We start from the raw sequence: 25,774 nt of genomic DNA, 5'->3' as shown, positions 1-25,774 counted from the left end.
GAGGAACAGACGGAGCACGGCAGTCAGAGGTCCAGACAGCTGGTTTAGGATGTGGACTACAACAATCTGGCGGAGAGTGAAGGAATGAACCGGTCTTCTTATTGCAGTGGTTGTAATTAGTGGGATGGGCTCCAGCTGTCCAGACTCCAGAGAAGCGGCTGATTACCTGAGTGGAGTGCAGCCGTTCACTCAGTGCATTGCTGGGAAGAGGGAGAGAGAGGGAGAAGGAGAGGGAACACGAGAGGGAGAGAAAAAGGGGGAGACAGATGGGAAAAGGGTATTTGGATGCCAGGTGGGGACAGGGGTGACAGGTGGAATTGTTTTGAGGACAGTACATATGTTCTTTCCCAGTAAGTCCTTACACATTTAAAGATCAAATCATACCAGAGCCGGTAAAATTATTGTGCTTTATTTTATCTTAATTGAAATGCCCACAAGTCATTAATTTCTTGGAGAATAGCAGAAAAAAACTAAACCATATACTGTAAACATTCACATTATTTGATTTTTTAAAAATGTATTCTTCAGTAAACTCAGCGCAAAATAACACATTTCATAGTAAACAGAAGAAGAAACAACATTTATAGGCATCACTCCAAACCATTGGCTTAGATTGTGTTTTGAGGTTGATCTGCGCGGTGTGCCCATCAGCTCAAATTGCACATAGTAAGTTAAAGTTAACTCTAAGACAAGAAGAAGTGCCACCGTGAAGCACACAGGTTGGCAAGTAGTTCAGATCAACCAGCCCTATCCACTGATCTTAGTTTGTTCTCAGCAAATAAAGACGTGTGCTGTCCTCACCCTCAGCGCTACCGAAGTGAACTGATGTAGTCACGACTAAGGAATCAAGACAAAACACATGTGATAATTTGGCCAATGAGAGGGACAATTTCCAGTAAACTGGCCTCATGCTCCAGGTACCACCCTTATGGCAAGAGTCTGAAAGCAATTGTTGCCCATGAGAAAGATGTCATAAAACTGAATGTCAAGGCACTTCCCCATGTGAGGATCTTGTCTTTGAGTGACATATTTGTGAGGCAACAAAGTAATTCAACTAAAACTATCAGAATACATAAAAGTATTTCACACTTGGCAACTCCAATTTTAGTCAACGGAAACACTCTCAATAAACATATGAACACAGTTTACATGGTAGCTTTGGTGTTGCTGCTAACCTGGCCTGACCCAGAGTCACTTCTGATCATTCTATCCAGTAGATTAATCTGTTAATACTATGAAGTCAAAATCTTCCAAGATGAATCTCATGCGGATTGATTTTACAGGTCTGTAATTTCTGACAAGTTCTCTGGAGGAGACTTTATAATTTAGTTGTAATTATTGCTAAAATAGAGAGTTTAATTGGTGTTCAGCCATTTGCTAGCACACCCAACAGCTCGTTCCTTGAGAATGACAAAAAAGGCTGATATTTTGTGAGATATTCTCTTTTTTTCCGGAAGAATTAGATGAGATGATCTTAAGATGGAAACAGCGAGTCCGGCTCTGCTCAGATATAACAAGAGCCGCTTGAAGTTGCTGGTAATATTGTTAATAAATAAATGTTATTTAGGTTTAAATGAAGAAATTCTTTCAGCGAAATTCTCATTTTACCCATATTCAGTACCAAATTATAATTCTTTCCAGGAAACATCCTAGAAGGTTATTAGGAAATTACATACCAATAAAATAAAGTTTTTTTTAAAATAATAACTTTTCTTCACTTTAGCATAGTGTACTCCATCACAGGACTTACATAGAATTTGTACTTATTTTTTTTCTGTATTATCAGTAGATATCTGTAAATAAAAATACTTTCTCTGTTAAATAGAATTACTTAGCTTTTTATGTCACACCAGAAAACTATATTAAACCTATGAGGTGTGCAGTGAGTTAAAAAACAAAAACAAAAATGTGTCATTAATAGGCAATCTTCAGCGGTTAAGATGCAGTAACAAAACTTCAAACACCCGTCCGTCATTGATTTGAGTTTCTTAAGGAAACAAATTGCACACCGTGACAAGAGCTATTGTCACTTTCTGTTACTTCACTGATAACCACACATACAGTATCTTGAATCACGCTAAGGTTCTACGTGAACTGGAGTTGCCAAGTCGCTGTCACAGGTACCAAAGTGTGAGGTTACGTAACAAAACAGGGTGAAACCAAAGTAAAATCATACAGTACCCCACAAAGCTGCCTGCAAGTACAGCTAACATGTAGCCTTTGACTTGAGCTTTGATTTTCATACGCAGTAAATAGAACCAGGCGTTTCCACATAAAATACCCACAACTCCATTTTTACTATTTACAAACTCATAAATATATAGTCTACAGTAGGAATCATTTTCCCCCAAACAATCATACAAAAAACAACAGACCATAAAAAACTCTGAACACAAATAAAATAGATTATTTCTATCAAAAGAAAGAAAAAAGAATGCAGAAATCAAATGTATTCATATTCCTTTGGAGTGTTTGCTATGTTGATCTGTAGCAGTACTTATGATGTCGAGCCCTCGGGAGATTTTGAGACCTGAGTGTCTTCGGTCAGGTGCAGATCACAATAGCGCTAAGATCCCTGGGAGGGGCCAGACCCGAGGCCTGGTTCATGTAATCCTACACTGAACATACAAAGAAAAATTTAAAAAAGGGGGGAAGGATTAGGGGAGAGGAGGGGGAAAAGAAAGTTAAAAGATCACAGGTCATCACCACCCTAAGATTCGGGGGATTGCTCTGACAGAGTGTTGAGCAGGTTTTTGTAGGCTGGGGAGTTCATGTAGCGGGGATACGAGTCTCTTTGCATTAGTGTGTAGATCTGCAGCTGGGCGTCGTCGAACGTGTGCGAGGTGGGTTCCAGCATGTTCCTGTTAATCGCCTCACGCACACGGGAGTCAAGGCTCACCTGAGAGTCAAGAGAATAAACCGTAAGGAAGAACAGCATGTGCAGTTTGTGTGTGTGAGAAATGTGACTGTTCATTTTCTTACTGAAAGGTCAATGACAAGATCTTGAAGCCACCCTGAGCAGTCGATGAGCTTCATCCTCACATAGACTGGAAACATCTAGCCTAGCTTCATCTAAAGATAACTAGATTCATCTACCAAATCTCTCAAACTCACAATGGAACATGTTCATTTAGGCTATACAAAGGTGTAAAAATGACAATTCAACATTTAGCAGAGGGTTTCTGTTTCTTGGCTGGGACCAATAACTTCCTGGAATCTCCACTCGTTGCCTGGCAACTGCTCAGTGCTGAGAACTGGTCTGGCATGTTGGCCCCTGGTATCGTTTTGGTTTTTGTGTGGATTAAATAAACCCAATACAGTGTGATAATCATGTGGATTTTGCTACCTTCGGACGGAACCAGGCTGCTCCACCTGTCGGACATATTGAAGTTTAAACCCTTGAAAGAAATGAATGCATGAACTCAAGCTGTCAGACCTCTTTAGGTGAGAGAATGGAGATGTAGTCCTCGTAGATGACCCGAGCCTTCTCCTCGATCGCACTCTTATTGGTCTCTTTGCAGAACTCCTCGCAGGCCAGCCAGAAGAGCATGTTCTCCTCGCTGAACTCGGTGCGAAGAAACTGTCGGAAAGAGTTCCTCCCCGCTGGGCAACACATCAGCTTGTCGAACGACTGCCCCCATGAGCGCACCTCCTCCAACGTGGGCTTAGGACTGCATGCAATATGGGAACATGGGAAAGAGTGACGTCAACAATCAGCAACAAAAACCATTCAATTGGTGAGGCCTTTTTGTGCAATGATTTGTGCTGACCAGTCTTCACAGTCTGCGGTCCCTTCCTTGACGTCATAAGATGCTTTTCGGTTCCTGTCATCCCGGTCTTCATTCCTAATGGTTAGACAGACACACAGAACATGAACACACTTGATTTGTTTTTCAGCGTTAACCCCATTGACACCTATTGTTGCGAATTTGCATCATACCACTTTCATTCAGACTGCAGCCGAGACAGAGTATCCATTCCCCCAGTGCTGGTTTGTGCATATTCAATACGCACCTTGGAACCTTTTGCAAGCACTGGTTTCTCATAGAACCGTTAGTGGGACCTAATTATTATGTATCTGTTATTATTATGCATCTGTTCGATCTGTAATAGATAAATCAACAATCTCCACTTACTTTAGCATCAGCTGAAAAGCAAAAAAGCACAATTTTTTTGTTTAATTGTGAACAAATTCAGGGGTCAAGGGGTGAATAGCAGATGTAGTAATTCCATGCTAAGCTACTTATGAATAGCACTACAATTTCTTAAAATGTTTTCTTTTCTTTTTTTGTCTTCATTATAATGCACAGTAGACAGAGAGACAGAAAATGTGAGGAGAAGAGTGGGGAAAAGACATGCAACAAAGGCTGGATACATACACTACTGTTCAAAAGTTTGGGATCACTCAGACAATTTCATGTTTACCATGAAAATTCACACTTTTATTCATGCACTAACACAATTGCAACAAGGGTTTTCTAATCATCAGTTAGCCTTACAACACCATTAGCTAACACAATGTAGCATTAGAACACAGGAGTGATGGTTGATGGAAATGTTCCTCTGTACCCCTATGTAGATATACCATTAAAATCAGCTGTTTACAGCTAATATAGTCATTTCATCAAGGACATTTCTAAGTGACCCCAAACTTTTGAACAGTAGTGCATGTTCAGTAGGTTTAGCCATGTAGGTTCAGTTGTTTGAACTCGAACTCATGACCGGTGCGTCACTGACTATAGCTCCTGTTTATGGATCATCTGCCTGTTCAGCTAGAGAGGCGCCCACAATTTAGCTAAATTCTTTATTAATCATCGGACTGTACATATATATATATATATATATATATATATATATATATAGTTTAAATTAGCAGTAAGTAAATGTTGTGTTTCTCTCCATTGTCACACACAAAAGTCTGTCCAGAGTGGACATTTGTAGGAAGGATTACTTTCATCGTGATTACTTTCTTCACTGTGGATTCATTTTTGCATATACAAAATGTGAAAACATAGGCAAAATTCTGTCATCTCCCACAGCCCAAAGCAATGTAAACACACAGCCACGGGTAACTCTAACATGCGACAAAGCAAGAAGCTGAGATTAATAACTGACATTTTTTTTGCTTTCAAAATTTGTATAATTAGTAACAGATGGTTCATTTTCTAATGTGCCATACATACTCTAGTGTATACCTCTTAAACTACATCTTAAAGAGTTACTGCACTGTTACTCTAAATGTATGATGGCCTTCTGTTACAATAAGCAGCAACAGCTTCACCTGTATGTGTTTGTAGAAGATTTTATTTTATTCAGCTTTACATCATTGTACAAGTTCTCAGACTATGAAATACAGTTTGGTCCCCCAACACAAAAGTTTGAGGACTAAAAAGTTTTTTTAAAAATGTCAGTACTAAGTAGAACGGTACCTCAGGTTCGACTGATATGTGGAATGAAATTAATTTTTAAAAAGTGGTCCACTAACAGTATAGACTTAGAAAAGTATATAAGGCATGTGATCATTGACCAATATATACACACATGCAGATATGACAGTACATGAAATATATTTATACTGTATATAAAGCTCTTGTCTTATATTTATTTGTTTATCTTGTGACTTTGTGTAGCTGTATGTCTGTATCAGTTTTGTACTGTAAATGTTCCCCATACTGAGTAGCTGAGCAGTAAAACCTAACTCCTTGGCCAAAAAGTAGATTTTTATTTCTAATTCTGACTCTAATTCTGATTGGCAGAGCTTGACCAATAGTGAATTTTTGAGGCTAATGCCAAAACTGATTTTAAGTTAAAAAAAAATTCCAATATCAATCTATTGGCCAATATTCTTCACACATTTACAAATAGTATGTTAGACGTGTAATTAAAATGGAAAATAGTGGGGATATTGTTTCTTGATCTTGCATGTATTTCACTAACTAGTTGTTGACTTTTAGCTCTTGATTCCTCACCAACATCTGCTCAGCTATGATGTGTGCTCTGCCACATGTGGTGCAGACAGCCAGAGCCGCTCTACTGGACAAGTTATATATGTGATAACATCATTGCAAGTCTTTTTTTGAGTCTTTTTTTTCATATTTCATATAAGCACTTATCAGACAACATACATGCAATGATCCATCATTTGTATTGGTTGATTTTGCAGTAATATTACTAAACTCCAGCAGCAGACATAGATTCCTTGTGATTCTGTGTCTTGCCATACATAATACCAACAGATACGTAGGTTTAATTGTGCTTTATGAATGTAATAAGGCTGCTGCCTGACAAACATCCACACATCACATGCAAAAATGTCAGAGAAGCTGAAGCCTGCTGTTGTGACACAGTGGCTCAGACTGTGCTGTCCTGTGTGTAACAATGTCGGCCATGCTGGGCCACAATGAGTGAGTTTCCAGTCGGGGGAAGACCTACCAGGAACAGCTACAGCAGCAACACCAGCAGAAGCAACATGCATTGGAGCCCCGTGGGTTGGCCTGACCCGGCTGGTCCTGCTGGGCCGGTGCAGTTCCCCCCGCTGCCGACTCCTGCTGCACCGACATCTGCCTCTTTCGCATCTCCATCCGCTCTGATCCCATGGGCTACAGACAGGAGAGAGGGGAGAGGCAGGCGCTGAGTTTAGAGCGTTGATGTCAGGGATGGCATTCAACAGAGATTTTGTCTTGTAAGAAAATCTTTTGGCCTGCGACACATTTGTACGACACAAACCATTGCCAGTGCAATAAGGCTAGTATAGGCAACACTGGGTGCACTGAAGTAAGACAGCAGAGGTGATGGCAGTGTGAAAACCTGACCGTGAATTCATTTTTCAAGAGATACAGATGAGCATTTAAATTCCTCTCACCAGCGGACACCTGTCTGTTTGTTTTCTATGTAGTGCTGTGGATGCTGTCTGGCCGAAGCATGTGCTGATGTGCTCACAGGTCACACTGTAAAGGAATGCTACTGTCTCTATTAGGTAGGGGGGAAAAGTATGAAGGAATATTTTGCTGATTTTGTCTTCCCAGCTGCCAAATACACACCCTCCAAGAACATTTCAGTTTGTCTAATCTCAAACTGGCTTTGTTTTCCCTCACACACTCTGATTGCATGTGGAAAAAAAGGACAGATTTCAGACCATGGGTTCAATATCGAAAATCCAAAATTTAAAATATCCTTTTCTTTTGGAAAGTCAGGGTGTAAAAACAGTGGATTAAAGGATTTGCAATGCTCACTGCACCCAAGTGGAGCAATAAATGAAATACACTTCCAAATAATGTTAATATTTAAAGGATTTGTACCTTGCCAAGCCTCAGATTGTCATTAACCTTCAGTCTGTAATTATCATGTACAAGAGGAATCACTGTGCAGTAACAGTGATTACAGGTCTGCAGCGCACTAATCAGAATCCCCCTGGTTTGTAGGCCTGTAGAGCGATCGGCTCACAGAATGACTTCTTGTCTGATTTTAACAAATGTGTCATCACCAGGTCAGACGCTGCCAAATCCTGTCAGATCATTTATGTAACAAAGCTGTCGCTTCCAACGCACGGCATCATCCGGCTACTACCTGACACAAGAAACGACGCTTCATGAAAAATGTCTGAAGATTTCGTCCATGGGAGGGCAGAATGGGGGGCCCCAAAGGCGCAGCTTGCAAATCTATAACCGCAGAATCGCTCTATCACATCCTTTCACTGAATACAACACCATTTGGTCATTTCTAAAATGGATCCGCGCTTTTTTTCTCTCTCTCTCTCTCTCTCTCTCTCTCTCTCTGATTCGGAGCTGGCTTCTGCTGCAGATTTCGTGCGTCTTGGCAAATGGCATATTTTACGCGTCGGGTGAGGGGTACTTCAAAGCTGACACAAATGCAGCACGCTATGGTTTGACTCAACAGCTACAGACGATGAAATGGGGGGTGGGGGTGGTCGTATCCATTCAAAGAATAAATCATGATAAAAGCAAATAAACCTTCTTAAACTCCCACAGCCGTACGAACGAGGCTGGGATTTAACGGCTCCTGAGCGACATTTTTTTTTTTTTTTTTTTTTACCAGCGGGAAAGCGATGCGTTAGCGAGCACCACATCACATCAATGGAAAGTGCCTCCATGAAGAACCGTGGAGCTTCATCGCCCTGGACAACCACCGAAAAGACCCTGCCTAGATCTGTTAAAAGCCCGCTGTACAGCTACACAGTGACATGCCAGTAAAATGCCGCGGAACGGCCTCAAACGCAGCGCTCGAGAAATGTCCGTGCAATGATGCATCGGTTTGCTACCAGTACTTACAATTTCACCATGTATGCACAGCGAGAAGAAGTAATTCTTTGCCGCGATTACATCCGATGGCACATAAGGCTTTCCCCCCCCGACTGGCTGCTTCAAGTCAGTACGCATGCGTCTTCTCTCCAATTCGTAGTAGACCAGTGGAGAGCGTAAACCCCGTCAGGTTTGCTGTGCAGGTCCTATACCCTACTCAGAGGAGTGACTCTAAAAATGGACTTCAAGCAACAGCTGGATCATGCCAGCTTCTAATAAAGAAGACAAAGAGAAATGAAGCATAATAACTAACGCACCGGATATAAAAACGTCTCATATGGAGAGCTTTATATTCCTGCTATTGATAACATTCATATATTTCAGAGAAATAGGACCAGAAAAGATGAAAAACCTGCAGTGCTGCGTTTGCCGAAGTCGCTGTCTGTGGTGCTGAACCAGAGTGAAGCTCTACGTTCGGCTCAGCCTGCTGAAGGATGGAATGACTTTGGCAGCTGATGTTATGTACAGGGTGACCCATAAGTTTGGAAACAAAGTTTAACTGCAGTGTCTATTTCAGTTGGGGGTGCATGAATTCACTCTTATTTTACCCATTTTTGTTATACCATAATAAAATAACGTAAAAGCATAGTATTTGCCGAGTGCAATAACTCGGAAGAAAATTAATAGAACCATAAGGTACAGGTATGCTGGAGCATAACTTCAAAATGCAGGCCATCAGTGTCAGATTTCAAAAGTCTTGAGATGGTAAACTATCTGACAGTTTTAATTTTTTTAAACATCAAAAAGTACAATGAGGCAACATTTACTGGCCAGTTTGAGGAACCTTCCTAAGTATGAATGAAGATACATTCCAGAAGATACCAGTGTAACCAGGTAGTGGAAACGTTCACATCTTTGTATAAGAAACAAACATGAAAATGTCGAAATATGTTTGTTTTACACTAATCTGATACTCTTCTGAATATATCTGTGGTACTGATTTATTGAAATAACATATATTATTGGGATTATAGACTTTTCATTTGTTTCCAAACTTTTGGGTCACCTTGTAAATACTGAGGTTTAGTCTGACATTAATTTTTAACCAGCATACTGTATATAAAGTTAAAACACACAAAATACAAAGTGTCCATGTTTCAATACGTACACTATGGGTTAAAAGTTTGTACACACCTTCTCATTCAGTGGTTTTTATTAAATTATTTTATACACTGTAGATTAATACGTAAGACATCAAAACCAAAAAATATGCATGTGGAATTATGTTGTAAACAAAAAAAGTGTTACTCTTAAAAAATAATACAAATAAATAAAAAGCACTGAATGAGAAGGCCTGTCCAAACTTTTGACAGTCTGTTTCATGTGTTTTCAGGTGATTTTCTCCTGAATCTGTTCCATCAAACTGTTCCTGAAGCCGAATTAACATTTAGATGCAGAAGTGGGTCAAAAATGACCCGCTGAGGTCGTTTTCTTGTACTGTCTTTGTATTAAAATGCCTTTATCATTTCATATTCCAGTTATTCCTCAAAAACCTTGTTTTTCATATCATTCTATTTAAAATTTTAAGTTACTTTTTATACTCTCAAAGAAATTGTAATATTTGTATTACTACCCCAAGCTCTGTATCACTGGTAAAATAAAACAAGAGGTGATGAAGTACACAAATTTGGAGGGGCGGAGAGCAGCAACAGCTGGAGGAAAAGAGTGGAAGAATGTCAACAGAATGGATGGTGACATTCTTCTATTGCTGTTCTGTGTAAAATTCCTCTTTTTCAATCATCAAAATGTTCGAAATCTGTTATGAAATGAAAAATAAACATATTTCAAACATGAAATCATTCTTGTGTGGACAACACTATAATGCAAACAATAATATAAATGATTATTCTTAACTAAAATCACAAAAATGGCATAAATACACATGGATTCTTTTATGGGTCACTGGTGACCCACTTATGGAAGAGTGAAGGGTCCAATCACTCGTGCATCTAAAGGTTAAAAGCCCAACCAGGAATAAAAAACTGCCATCTTCAAATAACCATCCTACATACTCTATATCTGTTGAATTACTTCTATCTGCACTGTCCCTGCTAAATAAAAACAAACTAAACCATAGACTGTTGCTTCTTCCAAACATCTCTCCTACAGAACCTCCTTGCGCTCTGTCTTTTAACCTCTCTGTCTCCCTTCTCTTCCATTCATTCACAGATTATTTAAAAGCTGCTGTGTGTATTACTTCCCAGTCCAGGCCTGCAACCTGTAACAATGCAGAAGACAACACTGCCATCTGAAGGTAGCTGGGATCGCAGCACTAACATGATGTCCTCTATGCGCATGATACAAAGACTTAGTGCATTGATTTAAAGGGATCTGGTTTTCATATGGAATTGTGAGAGCCACATCTTGACAGTTTCTGTCTCTTTACCATGACCCCTAATGAGTTTACGTACATGTATGAATCTTTTCCTGCATGTTGTGTCAATTTGAATTGAGCCTGAATCAAGGGAGGTGTACATTTTCACACGTATCTTTCAGTGGAATCTATTTTGTGCAGTTAACAGTAGTTTGCTTTCAGAACGTGTCTTGCTTTGTGGAATCACCAGATGGCACTGTGCACTCAATACCTGTCCGTTCTGAAAACTCTGATGTAACACACACCCATTGTATCTATTTGATTTACACAAATGCATTTGTGCTGCTGCCTTCTGGGGCCACACTGCCAGTCAAGATGCCTCCCGATGCCACCAGCTTCACACTGGAATAACAACCGCCTCAAAATGTGAGCGAGGAAACTCTGTGTAGAAGTGTTCTTACACTGTCTGCACAGCGTCAAAAAAATAAAAAAGTGAGTTAAAAAAATAGATCGACTTTCCACTTGTGCCTAACCAGAGTGTGCCCAGAGCATCTATGCATATTTATTCCGCCCTGAGATATAAACATGTGACTTTCTCCAAAGCACTTCATTTGACACCTTCCCTTGTGTTAATGTTATGCAACACAGACCCACAAATAGCCCTGTGAGAATGATACATACAAGCAATGAATGATACTTCTGCTGTTCTGATTTGATGAGCACACTCTTTTCACTGTGAGGGCACAACGCCAAGTGGAGGAGGGAGTAAATCCGAGCTCACAAGGTCACAAGACAGAGCTGGGTGACAAAATAAATAAAGACTTTTCAATGTGTGATTAAGGGGATTCGAATCACTGTCTCGCTTACAGGAAGAGAGCATTAACTTTTGATTCAATCACTGGAACATGCAGAACAGAACCGAAGAGGAAGCGTAGAACTTAACACCTCAAGAAATCACCGTATGCATGGCAACTGTGAGCACTTTGGAGGTGAAGATGTGTTGTTCAATCACAGCACCAAAAATGGAAACAGAACAGAGGCAACATCAGTTTCTCTCTATTTGATATTTATTTCCCTCTGCTGTTATTGTCCTTGTGAGGAATTTCTCTGTTTTCCAGAGGAGTGCTGATCAAGTTGCTCCTTGTAAATGTCAAGCTTAATTTAACAATGTGTAAGCAGGCTTTTAATTCTTCGTAACCAAGTTGTTTTTGATGTAACATTCAGTTAATAGCATGTCCTGAGGTGACCACACAGAAATGATTGTTCCAACAATTTATGAGTGAAACGCAGTTCTACTGGAATGCTTTAAAGAAATCTTAAAATCTTGCAGGGCAACATTTTGGTAGCTTCATGAACGACATCATGCTCTAATTCTGTCAACCTTTTCTTCAGTGATTTAATTTGAAATGCTCCAGTTGCATGCTGTTTGAGAGAAATGCAAAAGTCCAATCACACTCACAGTGTTGATGTTTTATTTGTCACATATAATGAGCAGCAGGCAGAGGTTGGCTTGCTCTTGAAGCTGTGCTAAAAGCTTAGTTAGTGTGTAATAAAGAATAAAGTAAATAATTCACTGACTTAATTAAATCGATTTCTTTAGACTATATTAAAATATAGATATATAATACATGAACATAATTAAACATTGTAATTAGAACTAATACTACCATTCAAAAGTTTGGGGTCATTTAGAAATGCCCTTATTTTTGAAAGAAAATCTTTTTTTCAATGAAGAGAGCATTAAATAATCAGAAATACAGTATCGACATTATTAACATGGCAAATGACTATTCTAGCTGGAAACAGCTGGTTTTTAATGGAATATCTCCATAGGGGTACAGAGGAACATTTCCAGCAACCATCACTCCTGTGTTCTAATGCTACATTGTGTTAGCTAATGGTGGTGAAAGGCTAACTGATGATTAGAAAACCCTTGTGCAGTTATGTTAGTACATGAATAAAAGTGTGAACTTTCATGGAAAGCATAATATTATCTTGGTGACCCCAAACTTTTGAGTGGTAATGCATATGAAGAGTTTATTTGCAAAAACAGATAACTCCGTTTTGATAAATTTCCAGAAAACTTTTTCTTTTATTGTTTACTTGAGATAATATCAATCAAACTGAAGTTGAGTGGATTTGACTCAGTAGAAAAATACATGACAAAACAGAGAAAAAAATAAATTATTATTGTGATTATTATCATTATATCAAGTAAACAATAAAAAAGTTTTCTGAAATTTTATAAAATGGAGTTGTCTGTTTTTGCAAATACACTCTTCATATATGTTTATATGTTGTTGTAAAATGTAACATCATGTATGATGTTAAATCTTTGCTACTGTCTGATAAGATCGTTTATTAATTTTTTTTTTATCTCTTTATTTTTACCAGGTCCTGGAAAAGCAAAACAAAATTTGGACATAGAAGCAATGGCAGACCAAATGAAAACTCATTTACAATGACAACCTGACAAGAAGCCCCAGCAGGTAGAAAGATAACAAACAAGCAGTACATATACAAAAAAGAAGGAACAAGTGTTTAAACGGAGATTAAAAACAGCCTAGATTAATGCTAGCAATTCAGTGACAAACGGTCGGCATGTGCAAAGGTCAGCTAGGGTCTGCTGCAGCTTCTGCTTAAACATGCAAAGTGATGGCAGAACTTACAGTTTGAGAGGTTTTTGAAGAGAATTCCAACTGATTGCCGCAGCAAATTGAAAGGAATTCTGGCCAAACACAGTGCGAACCTTGGGGACAGAGAGTGCTCTGAGATCACTGGACCTCAGGTGGTAGTTGTTATAGGAGGAGTGTAGGAAGGTGGAGAGGTATTGAGGTGTCTTCCCTGATAGGGTGTTGTAGATGAGTAAAAGCCAGTGCTGGAGTTGGCTGGTGTAAAGGGAGGGCCAATTTGGAATCAGCTTGATGTTCTCCCAAACCACATTCTCTTATTTTGTCTACTTAATACTGCTTTATTGTTTTTCTGCACACATAGCATCGATTGTATGTCTGTCCATTCTGGAAGAAGGATCCTTCCTTTCTTGCTCTTCCCTGAAGTTGCTTCCATTTTTTTCCCCATGGAAGTGGCTTTTCATTAGCAGAAACAGAGAGTGTAGTATGTTAGAAGGTTAAATAGGCCCTTGAAGCAAATATGCAGTTTACAGTCTGTCTTTGGTGACTGATTAAATCCTTAAATCTCATACCTGTTTATCAAAGCTCCATTTTTAGTTTTGCTTTTTAAAAAAAAAAAAAAAAAAAATTCAGCTCACCGTGACTCTGCTGAAACACTGCAAAACTACTCTACACTCCACAATGACAAGTTGAAATACTGGAGAAGTTCAAGCACGTACACTACCAGTCAAAAAAATTTGGAAACACCTTCTCATTCAATAGTTATTATTTTATTATTTGTTGCATTGTAGAATAAAACTGAAGGTATCAAAACTTTACAAGGATACATATGGAATTATGCCGTAAACAAGAAAGTGTTAATCTTCAGTATTAATCTACAATGTAGAAAATAATATAAATAAATAGAAAACACTGAATGAGAAAGAGTGCCCAAACTTTTGACTGGTAGTGTATGCTCAAACCAGACCAAAACTGATTCTGAAGAAGAGTCCATGATTCTAAATCTGTGTTTTTGAGACTGTCATCAGTACACTGTAGATTAATGCTGGAAGTACCATGGTAATGATTGCTTATTTTCCTCTAAATGCGTCTTCTAGGATATAAAAGTCACTCTATGGATATACTGGATTAGCAAAGTAAAACATAGACTTTCAACGAAGGCTTAAGCCCATCAACAGTCATGAAGTGGAAGGGGATCTTGGATCTCTTTGATCTGTTGACAAGAACTGTAAAATGAAAGTTAAAAGATGTGGTCTTCTTTGGACATGCCAAACAGAACTTCTAAAATATTCACAGATTCTACGCTAACAGTTCATGTAATGACAATAGGAGCAATGTCTTGTCAGTGGCTGAATTTTTGCATAGTTGTTCGTTCATACTACTTTGAATATGAGACTGAATTATGTTAAGTAATTTCTATTTTCAGAGAGACATGCACGTCTACCAAAGCCACAGCAGATTCATTAGTCTGCAAGCATGAACCGATGCATGGCAAGTCACATAACATGCCTGAAATAAACAGCTGGATATGAAGTACATGGCATATTTCAGAGTTAACACTGTCCCAGTTTTTCTAAAATAGAGACCAGTTTGGGCACCATGATGGTTTGTAATTCTGACTATGTACTGTAGTTTAAAAGACTGAGAGCTCCTGAATCTCAAAGTAGTTCTGTTGCAAAACCTGAATAGAGCTTTAATCAGACAGAACAAGTGAAAATACCTGTAGAGGAATGTTCTGCCTTTACTAGTGCTATTATTTACACCTGTGCTTTCTCTTCTTCAATCCACTTACCAAAAATTAGCCTTTCTTAGAAGCAGATCTCATTACCAATAAACACCCACAAATGCACAAGATGTTTCCATACAGCTGATCTTTTGGTCTAGTCATGTCCAGTTGTATGTATTACTTTAATTCTTATTTAGTCTAATTTTACAATGTGAAATAGTTGGAGTCAAAGTCAACAAGCTCCAGTTCTGCTCTGAGATATCTGACCACAGAATAACTTTGTGTCATATACTCAGTGTTAATGACCTGAACTGACTCCAGTCTTGTCATGACCTCCCACACAGTCCTGGCAGCAGCTCCGGTGTCTTAATAGCACTCTTACAATCCTTTACTCTCCTATGAATAGCAACATAGCTTCTCTTACTATAGAAAGCCACTGGAAATCTTTATATATCCATTTACCTAGAAGATTATTTTGAAAATCCCCAAACAAAATCACTTTTCAACCCTCTGATTGCACACAGGACACTCAAACGTAGCGGTTTCTTACTAAATATTGCACTGGGATGTTAGTCACACATTTTCTGTGTCGTGTGACTGACCGTGGAACTTTGTTTAGAATTCTTACAACTTGTATTACACTATTTTAAGGTACACGATCTTCTTCTTTTAATCTTCTTAAGCCTCGTTCAGACAGGAGGTGCTTCCGTAAATACAGGAAAGGCATGAAGCATAAAGGGCTGCTGATGCTCAGACGAGAGCAAGTTGCAATAACAACAACAAAAGACAGTGTGAAGGATGTTTCATTAGCTGCAGGTAATTAACAGTAAGAAGTAAATGCTAAGTGAAAGACGTGTGGAGACATATGAACATCCCAATTTTAATTAGGCTCTCAAAATGAGTTATTTTGACAGAATGCTTTCAACAGCAGGTTATCCGAGGCTCCTAATTGGAGCAATAACAAATGAGCAACACACTGATTAGCAGGTTGCCAATCAAGTTATTTCTTAAGTATGTCTTCAGAGGAAATTGCTTTACTCCACGAAAATTAGCTCCAAATGTGGCGAGTTTATGATAAGAAGGCTATTATCACAATGCTTAATGGGAAAAACACTACATGTCCGTACCTCAAGGCATACCATCTCCTGCTCCTCTCGGTTTGGGTCATTGTAGTTGACTGGGTAGCCCGCACCATGCCGGCAGGACAGGGCCAGTCCCCGTATCCGCTGCCACATCAGGGCCCTGGTGCGCCTGATCCCCCGCAGAGCAGACGTGGGCCTGATCTCCCACTGCCTCACCGCTCTAGCACATGGCATGCTCCGACCATGAGGCCTTCACTCGCCACGTGAGGCTCAAGTCTGTTGGAGATCATAAGAAATCCACACTTGTTGCTCCTCTTCTCTATGTTTTCCCGGCGTTTCCTCTGAAGCACATCGTGATGGAAGCCGAGACACGAGGAAAAAAGCATCAGTGACCCTGACGAAGAGAAGAGTGTTTACAAAGGAGAGGGCAGAAGGGGATTAGGACAATGTTCCCACTGGATGCAATCCTGATTCCTCTGTGCTTTACTGCGTCTCACCAGCTTAGGCCAGATTAAGCCTGGAGGTCTTAGTGTCTGAGTTGGATGGACACAGAGGAAAACTAGTGACAGAATCATTTGTAAATGTATATGGTCCTTCATGAATCCTCTTGGAATACAAAGGATTTCCACACATTGATAAATGGACGCAACATGAGGAGACATATGGTCACAATGCAAATGCAGCAGCGTTATTACACACGTACACCGTGGCGGTGTGTCTGTTTTACTGGGGATTTTACTGAGAAGCTTCTAACATGTTGCTCTTGGTCGTGTCTCTCATTGCAAACTCACATGGATAAACACTGATGAAAGCTCTTCAGTGTGAGCAATCGACTGGCTTCAGCCCTCCGTCATCCTCACAAAGCCCCAAAGTTACAGCACACCGCCAACTGATAACAAAGCTGATTGTAACTGATTGGCTGAGTCAAAGTGTGTTACAGAATTTCACAGTTTTCATTTGGTCTGCCATTGCTTCTCTGTCCAAATTTTGTTTTGCTTTTCCAGGATATTCGAGTTTCTGTCTGTGCTTCGGGAGCAGATCCGTAGCAGTCCCCTCAGTTGTATTTATTCAGTTTCATATTTCACTTTAGAAGCTCCCATTATGTTTCTGTTTGAACGAAGTGAGAGCTTTTAAAATGAGGCACAAAATGTCAAAATTTACTACAAATGACAAAAAACAACAACAAACGAGCCACAAAACAACATAAAACAACACAAATGAGACACAAAAGGACCAAAACAAGGCACAAAATGAGAAAAACAAGACAAAAAATGACCAAAACAAATACAAAACAACACAACACAAACGAGACAGAAAACGGCCAAAACAACAAAAAAGGAAAGAAAAAAAACAAGACAAAAAAATGACCAAAACGAAACACAAAACAATGAAAATGACACAAGTTGTTGAAGATACATTCAGCATGGTGAAACATCTTTCTACAGCTGATGAGCAGAGTAGAGAGAAAAAGTCTGGCGAAAACATGGAAATATTCGTATTCAAACTGACTCCAAATTTGTCGAAAATGACACAAAATTACTCCAAAATTATCGAACAAATGACAACTTGTCGATAATGGTTAATAAAATAAAAAAATATATCAAGCTCCAATGAAGAGTCTGAATCATTTAAAGCTGATATAATAATCTTCAAATTAAAGAGCATATTGATGTAAATGCAGGTTGAAATTACACTCACTTGCTTTGTTTCTTGCATCCCAGGTAACCGAAATCAATGGCAATGTTTCAGTAAATTTACTAAAATCTCACTTTAACTGGACAATATTTATATGATTTCACTGGTCTTTTCATAATATGTGAGCCAAAGGTATCTGGAACTGAACAATCTAGTATTTTAAGCTTGTCAAGACAGAGAAATTATTTTAAATTCCCATTTATTTCCACATTTGTGCTGTAATCCTGACACACCACACCACACAAACTAAAGTGGGAACTATTGACCCTTTGATGTGCAGTGTCTATCAGGAGATTTTTTGACATTATTTTGCACAATGTTCAATGTCTTTAAATATGTTCACGGGAAGTACTCATTTTCATCTCTGTAATTTTTACACTTTGCAAATTCATGCTTTGGGCCGAGTTGGACCCTCTGGTGGGTCGGTTTTGGGATGCGGGCCTTATGTTTAACACCCCTGATTTAGAGTATTGTGTTATGGGGCTTCATGGTTGAACTCTTTTCTTTCTCACAAGCGCCTGCATCTCTGCTTCTGATTACTGAAATGTTTGATCACCTATATTATAAATGAAATCAAACTTATTGAAATAAGTAATTCTGAGACACACTTTTACAAATAACCACAGCTCTGCAAATCAAATAAATAAAACAAATTCCAAGATACACAGTTTAAGAGCCACTGGTAGCTAAGCTCTACTCACTGTGATGTTAATGTGGACCGAGCATAGAAAGAAAATAGCACCATCTGTCGACACAGTTTTACTCTGAAACAACTTAAAACTTGTACAAATAGCAGGTTAAAACCTTTAGGCTAAGATAAGCCTCTGTCTGCAACCTTGTATTGGAAAAATGACTTCTAAATGTTAATATATGCCTGTGGTTCTGTGGTCATTCTTAATTTAATTTGGCTGGGGTTTACTCCTATTATTCAAGGCTCAAATCTCGTGTGTCCTGCAACTTGTGCAGCAGCAGGTCTGTGGTGCATGTGACTGTCACATGACAGACCGTGACGTCGTGTTGTAGTCTGTCAGCTGGTCGCTCAGGACAGCAGCTAGGTGAGTAATTCAACAGAGTTTTATTCCTTTATTCGTTGCCATGTAGAATATGACTCGGCAAATATACCTTTTGTCAAACTGTGGCATCCTACGTGTTACCACCCGTGTAGCAGTTTTCATTTTCTCATAAAACAGGATGCTATCGAAGCTACATTAGCACACCTAGGTTCAGTTAGCATCAGCTTATTTTTCTACTTGCTGCAAGGTAGCCCTGAGCTAACTGTCGTTGTTAGCTGTATAATTGGGCAATTTCATTTGTATGAGTTAAATATAGCTGCAGTCCAAACACAGTTTAATGCCATAGGCTGTACACTGTCTTGTTTTATGACAGTTCGTGGTTGGAAATCAGAATGAGTTGTCGTGACATTGGGATAAGCTAGTTATTTAGCATGACCTGCTACTGCTAGCTGTTTTAGCCTCAGATGCTGAGCTGTTAGCTTGCTGAATAAAATAGAATATAACTACTGAGATACGTAAGGTTAATATATAAGCACGCTTAAAGGTTTTTATGCAGTAATGGCCAGCAATTTTAACTCAAAAGTCCCAACATGATAACTACCTTCCTGGAGTTACAGCTCTGTGACAACTGTACAAGCGAGTTGTATCATCTTTACTTGAGTATTAGGATTAATGTAGTTTGCTGCAGAGTTGCGACATTAATTGATTGGGAGTTATCTAATGAATTATTCGCGAACTATTTTGATAATTATTAGTAGTAACTGGGTCAGAATAAAAAAGCCCAAATTCTCTTATTCCAGCTTCCTTAATTTGATAGTGTTCTGCTTTCGTTATTTCTCTGTGACAGTTAACTGATTATCTTTGGTTGTGGACAAAACACGACATTTGATGGCATCATTTTAGGCTTCGAGAAGCACTGGTCACCATTTTCTTTCACTTCATAAATCTAACAACTACTTTGAGTGATTACAAAAATCGTTGACATTTTCATCGACAATAAAGATAATCATTACTTGCAGCCCTAATTTGCAACTTTTTTCCACGATCGAAACAACCTCAAAATCTGTAATCTTCTCTTTAATGTTGAATCACCGTGTTGACGTTAATTCTATGTTTATTCAGGTGGTGTTGGATTCTTACTTAGGCGTATACTGTAGGAGATATATAACAGGATGGATATTCGCGGGGCTGTGGACGCTGCAGTCCCCACCAACATCATTGCTGCCAAGGCAGCTGAGGTGCGGGCCAATCTGGTCAACTGGCAGTCCTATCTTCAGTAAGTTCACATCACAACAGTACACCATGCTAATGTACACCACAATCTAACATAAATTCTGCTTTTATAAAATGTCTGTGTTTGTTTAACACTGTCTGGAAGATGATATTTATACTTTAGGGTTCCTGTTGAGGTAGTGGTGTGGATCTCTGTTTCTAGGATTTATTCCACCCCAGTTACATACACTACCTGTCAAAAGTTTGGACACACCTTTTCATTCAATGCTTTTATTAAATTATTTTCTACATTGTAGATTACTACTGAGGACATCAAAACTATAAAAGAATACAAGTGAAATTATGTTGTAAACAAAAAAGTGTTAACCTTCAGTATTAATCTACAATGCAGAAAATGATACAAAAAAATAAAAAGCATTGAATGAGAAGGTGTGTCCAAACTTTTGACTAGCAGTGTATGTTTCTCCTCTGAGAGTAGAATAGAAGTGGACTTCTCAGGAAGTATAGACGGATAGTGAGGGGTGTTACCACTCTGTTTGACATAGTATAGCTGCATATTTTACTGAATATTTAAATATTTTTATTGTATGTAGTATTAAAGTCATTATGCCAGAAGCTCTCAATAAATCAGTCTTCCTGAACACAAGTAGAATTTTTGCTGGCTGAATGCGGTGTGGTAATCTAAAAGCAGCTCTGCTTTAGTTCCTGGATTTTGAGTCACTGTCTTGGGTGATACTTCCTTTTTCTTTAGCCTGTTTGCTTTAATACAGCAGCTCTGATTTATGACTCACAGCATAATTACTTTAAAAAAAAAATCATCTGACGATTTATTTCTGGTTATAATACTTATGGACATACTAAAAGCATGTTTTTACTTTAACTTCTTACCTTCATATACTGTTGTGTGCTGTGTCTTTACTAGAACATGCAGTCGAGGGTAATTGCTGTTGTTGTTCAAGCTGTCCTGCGCAATTAGAAGCAACATGCTAGTGAGAAAGCAAAGTACATTGGTACAAACATCCAGTGGGTGTCAGTGCCATATTTGTATGCTGTATGGCTTTCTTCAAGTGGAATGTTTTGGATCCCTTGTGAAGAAATAGAAATGTTCTTATTTTTTTTTAGCCAGCCTGGCATTGTCCTTGCTCAAATTAGAGTGTATCATTTGTTGTTAATAGCAGTGTTCTGTAACAGTGTCTTGGTTTATTTTCTTGTAGGAGTCAGATGATCTCAGCAGAGGACTGTGAGTTCATCAAGAAGTTTGAGGTGGCCAACTCTGAGGAGAAACAGGTCATTCTGACCAATGAAGGACATCAGGTATGTATTGTTTTACACTGTGTGCATTTTTGTTTGTTTAGTGCCATTCAAAGCATGGTATAGCAGTGGCAACCATTAGCTTTGACACGTCGTAGCACCCTTTCAAATAAATAATGGCACTGCAGCAAAAAACACAGGTAGGTATCTCCCTTAATTACCTTTTAGTGAACTGACAGAGCTGGTACCTGAATGTACAAATGCACTGAAGTAGAACACGTGGTAGGGTTTAACTTTTGATGCTATGCTAATTTGCAATATACAATGTAACCATAGAAAACTGAATGTGTGTCACATTTGTGATTAGATTTATAGTTGCTTTAGTTGTGCCTTTTAAAGACATATGCTCTATTCACATGGAGCTAGTATTACCTGGGGAACTCATGTGATTTAGAAATTACCCCTCCATGTAAGTGCGATGCATTCACACTGGATATGTGAAGTCTGTATTTTAGTTCAGTTTACTGACATTATCCACAAGTATGATAATGACACACTTCAAAATAATAACCGTTGAGCCTTTTGGAAGTCAGCAGAATGTTCCCTACTGTAAAATGCTGTCCAACCTCTTGTTTAACAATTGCCAGTGAAGCCTCCATAATTCTCCACTGAGAAACTGGCAAAAGAATGATGTAGAGAATACAACATGAAACCCCATCCACGATCACTGAGAAGCTGATCCGTATGTGAATAATATTATTGCAGGAACTCTGTGTTTTCTGACTATGGTAACTCATTTGCGGTGCAGTTTTTACTTTGCAAAATATGCAGATTAGCATGGGGTTCTTGGAAAACATCTGCAATTATTACAGGTTACTTGAGGTGTCCATTTAATACTAGCCCTGTATAAGGAAGGCTTCAGACAAATTGTAGTATTATTTGAAACAGCTTTAATTCGAACTCCCTGCTTTGTATTTCATATCCTACATGTACCCAATGCTAATATGCCCTCCTTAATGTAGCATCATCTGCTGCTTTACCTGTAGTGCTTATACACTTTAAATTACCCTTAGACTGTGAGGTCACTACTCATTGTGAAACGAATCCCTGTAAACCTAACTACAGACACATCGCCATTCATTTTGAGATGCAGACTTGAGCTTGTGTCTGTACAGTTTTTAGAAGTGCCAGGCAGAATGAAAACAAAGGTTGTTCAATTTGTCAAGAAAGTCATGGGTGCTGTGTTTTTGATTTTTGCTCAGTGTGCGAAGACCTTTCTCAACCTGATGGCCCACATCTCCAAGGAGCAGACAGTCCAGTACATCCTGACTCTGATTGATGACACTCTGCAGGTACACAGACAGAACCACGGCCAAGACAAATGACACACACACGCATACACAAACACAGTCATCTATATATGTGTTTTTATATATAGAGACATTTCAGCAGGCAGTAGGAACATTTGTAGAAAGCTTGGATGGTCTAGCGATCACATTGTTTAACCTCACGAAGAACGAGTTTTTATTTAGGTTGTACATGCATTCAAAGCCTTAGCCAATGTCAGTGTAACAAGTAGCAGTGTTAATACTTGTCCTCATGCTTCAATTTTAGACACAGTTGAAGATGGGTTTACTAATTATGACAAACAAAAATTTGAATTTTACATGTTAACACCAAAAGTGTCACATTTACAAACGGTGCTGATTTTGGATCTAAATTGATCCAAGATTTATCTGTTGCTTTTTAAAAGAATATATTGACAACTAGAAATACAGTCTGCAAATGTAATTCTTTAAGTTACAGACAGTACTTCCAGAAAACACAAAGTACACTTAAAAAAAAACATTACTGAATATGCAGCGAAGTGATAACCATCTGCTATCTCAGCTGAACAACAATTCTTTCAAAACACATGCAGTGTAATATCAATGTTTACAATCCAAGAGATCATCCGAGGTTCTGGTTTGCTGTTACTCAGGAGAACCATCAGAGGGTGAACATCTTCTTTGACTATGCCAAAAAGACAAAAAACACCGCCTGGTCCTACTTCCTTCCAATGCTGAATCGTCAGGACCTCTTTACTGTCCACATGGTGAGTTGGGAGATTTTTACATTTCAGTGTTTGGAAAAATGCAGATACAAGACCTATCAAAATCCAAGCTCTCCCTGCAGCATTAGCCTGGTTGTTTCAGGCTCATAAGTGACACTGGCATTTTCTAGATCATACATGCGTACAGTGGGCTGTTACCAAAGAAATCAGGACTTGCTTTAAATGTCTTCTTAGGACATTCTTTTGTCAGATAACCTTCCCTGATAGAGTTTGAGTTCTAATGAGTTTTACATTTATCCGAACTGTCATCCTTTAAAATATAACCTGTATTGGCTTTGCAGGCTTAATTGCTTGGTGCTGCTGATTTTGTTCCATGTTTGCTTTAGTTTGTTGCTCTTGTGAAACACTGTGTAATGTGGAGTTTGACAAGTGCTCTATAAATTAAGATGATTATTATTATTTGTATTATTTTAAGTGTGAAAACATCTGTAGTACATCCCTAAAATGTAAGCACAATGTGGCATTTTTAGGAATGAGCACATGATTTAGCAGGATCATAGCATACTAAGATGTGTGTCCCATTCACAGCCATGACTTTTTTTTTCAGATGTCTATTTCTAATCATAGCAAGACATCAGTAATTCCTCACAAAGCAACTTTTGCATTTTTTCTTTAAAAACAGGCAATTAATGTAATGTCTTCTCCCTGTCACCTATTTCAAGCAAAAAATGGCCATCTAATGACAAGCTGAGTACTCTGATAGGGCACATGCAGCTTTATTAAGTATGGCAGCCAGATGGCATCCAGCAGGTGGGCATAATGTGACCCCAAGTCTGTGACACAGCACTTAACTCAATCCAACTATCGTGCTGAGTTGTGCTTTTAAATTACAGCCTCAACGTTTCTACACATCCTCTCTTGGCAAGGAGGAAATTGTAGAACTAGATTTATTCCTGCCTCACAGCACGGAAACACTTACCAAGCTGAAACTGTTTATGTGATATTAGATGTATCTTCTGTCATTTATGCACTTAGATGCATCATAGTCTGTACTGTAAGAGCTTTCTGAAAAAGATAGTAGAAGCTGAATGCCTTATTTTTTCTGTGACCAGCCTTTACCCTGCTACTCTTATCTATATTTGTCCCTTTTCCTGAAATTCTAATTAATGGTGCTGTAATGCATCATCGAAGATCTGATTAGGTAGAACGCTGCAAATGAGATAAAGATTTAGCTCTTCTCTAACTATTTCTTATCTTTGTACTCCCTCTCAAACAAAGCTTCAGATCGAGAACGCTGCAGTTAGCAAGCAGTGATTCATTCTCAGTGTCGCTGCTCACAATACATGCGCTATAAATGTATTTTGCATTGCTGAAATTTAATTGTACATGATTTTCTGCTTGTGTAATAAAGCAAGTAATAACTATGCAGCAACATGTCACACCTGGGTTTCTCAGTGTGTTCTGTTGAGACCCTGCTGTAGTTTTTTATTGTTGGCAGGGAAATTGATGTACAGTCTTCTCCCTCATATTTTAGGCGGCAAGGATCATTGCTAAGCTAGCTGCGTGGGGCCGCGATCTGATGGAGGGAAGCGATCTCAACTACTACTTTAACTGGATCAAAAGCCAACTCAGTTCACAGGTATGTGAATCGGAAGTTTGCTGTAAAAAAAAAATCTTGTGATGTTTAAAAAGGCTTATAAAATAATTTTTAAATAGGGGGTTCAGTTTGGTGCTTTTAGTGCTTATAAGGATACATAAGTGCAGTTGCTGGCAGTATTATATGGTGTAGTGGTGGGTATCGCTAATGTAGGACGAAGAAAGCTGATAAGGTTCACTGAGATCACAAAATGTATTCTTGACAAGGTGAATTTTTGTTGTAGTTGGGTAAAGTCAAACTAACTGAGATTCATCCTTGGTTGCATAAATATACACAAAATACATTTTGTGATTTTACAAACATGCATAAAATTGTATATTAAATTCGGATAGAAAATTGTTCACTCTTTGCTTTCTTTTTTCTAAAAGCCGTAGGCTATTAATTTCACAGATATTTGCACCTCTTGAGATACCGGATTCTTCATTCCTAAACTGTGTTTCATTTATTCTCTTTTTAAAAGAGTCTAATCGTCTAAACAGCAAAAATAGTTTCTACTTTCTGTTCATTTTTTTTTCTGTTGGTTCGGCCCTTAGTGAAAACATTGTCTGAATTATATAATGGGTTTGTTCATATTGGGTTTGAGCAGGCTTGTCAGTATGGCGTCAAATTTGTGTCAAAAGTCGCACGCGCGCAACACTCTTTCACGCACGTGAAACACGTACCCCGCGTGAGCGGAAAAAAGTCTCCACGGGCGCAAAAAACACTCTGCGCGCGCGTGGCAATGTCTCCGCGCGCGAGAAGGTATGGTGCCATAATTATCCGTGGAGCTCTGATTTACGCGCGCGGGGAGAAGACTTTTGAC

At 38.8% G+C, this 25,774-nt stretch overlaps 2 protein-coding genes across 4 annotated transcripts in view; one reads left to right on the top strand and one right to left on the bottom strand.

The window, feature by feature from the left end:
* Positions 1 to 393: 393 nt before the first annotated feature.
* Positions 394 to 8,468, bottom strand: rgs20 (regulator of G protein signaling 20). 2 transcript variants are annotated; one of them, XM_022196342.2, is made up of 5 exons: positions 8,289 to 8,468; positions 6,433 to 6,599; positions 3,771 to 3,845; positions 3,437 to 3,671; positions 394 to 2,899 (listed from the first exon to the last, which is right to left on the bottom strand). In XM_022196342.2, exons 1-5 carry the CDS (start codon positions 8,394 to 8,396, stop codon positions 2,711 to 2,713), a joined length of 774 nt encoding a protein of 257 aa, XP_022052034.1. In that variant the 5' UTR covers positions 8,397 to 8,468; the 3' UTR covers positions 394 to 2,710. The 2 variants fall into 2 exon arrangements, with proteins under 2 accessions (XP_022052034.1, XP_022052035.1); XM_022196343.2 differs by lacking the exon at positions 8,289 to 8,468 and adding an exon at positions 7,567 to 7,761.
* A 10,302-nt stretch (positions 8,469 to 18,770) lies between these two features.
* The window catches only part of atp6v1h (ATPase H+ transporting V1 subunit H), a 30,592-nt gene continuing 23,588 nt past the window's right edge, over positions 18,771 to 25,774 (top strand). Inside the window, exons 1-6 of one of the 2 annotated variants that reach the window (XM_022219842.2) lie at positions 18,771 to 18,820; positions 19,901 to 20,054; positions 21,226 to 21,325; positions 22,525 to 22,614; positions 23,244 to 23,357; positions 24,850 to 24,954. In XM_022219842.2, the coding sequence (XP_022075534.1) occupies positions 19,951 to 20,054; positions 21,226 to 21,325; positions 22,525 to 22,614; positions 23,244 to 23,357; positions 24,850 to 24,954 (513 nt within the window). In that variant the 5' untranslated portion in view covers positions 18,771 to 18,820; positions 19,901 to 19,950. The remainder of the gene's footprint in view (positions 18,821 to 19,900; positions 20,055 to 21,225; positions 21,326 to 22,524; positions 22,615 to 23,243; positions 23,358 to 24,849; positions 24,955 to 25,774) is intronic. The other variant, XM_022219843.2, reaches the window with a different exon arrangement.

This window comes from Acanthochromis polyacanthus, chromosome 9, assembly GCF_021347895.1.
Source record: "Acanthochromis polyacanthus isolate Apoly-LR-REF ecotype Palm Island chromosome 9, KAUST_Apoly_ChrSc, whole genome shotgun sequence".
NCBI classification, from domain to species: Eukaryota; Metazoa; Chordata; class Actinopteri; family Pomacentridae; genus Acanthochromis; species Acanthochromis polyacanthus.
The sequence above is the reverse complement of the archived record's forward strand: the minus strand, read 5'-3'. Positions and strand labels throughout refer to the sequence as shown.

Excerpts from the sequence above, each read along its gene's own strand:
- rgs20 (XM_022196342.2), bottom strand. The coding sequence starts at position 8,396 with ATGCGTACTGACTTGAAGCAGCCAGTCGGGGGGGGAAAGCCTTATGTG. Across the intron at positions 3,846-6,432 it reads TGCTGCTGTAGCTGTTCCTG|GAATGAAGACCGGGATGACA; the intron begins GTAGGTCTTCCC and ends TCTAACCATTAG. Across the intron at positions 3,672-3,770 it reads ACCGCAGACTGTGAAGACTG|TCCTAAGCCCACGTTGGAGG; the intron begins GTCAGCACAAAT and ends TATTGCATGCAG.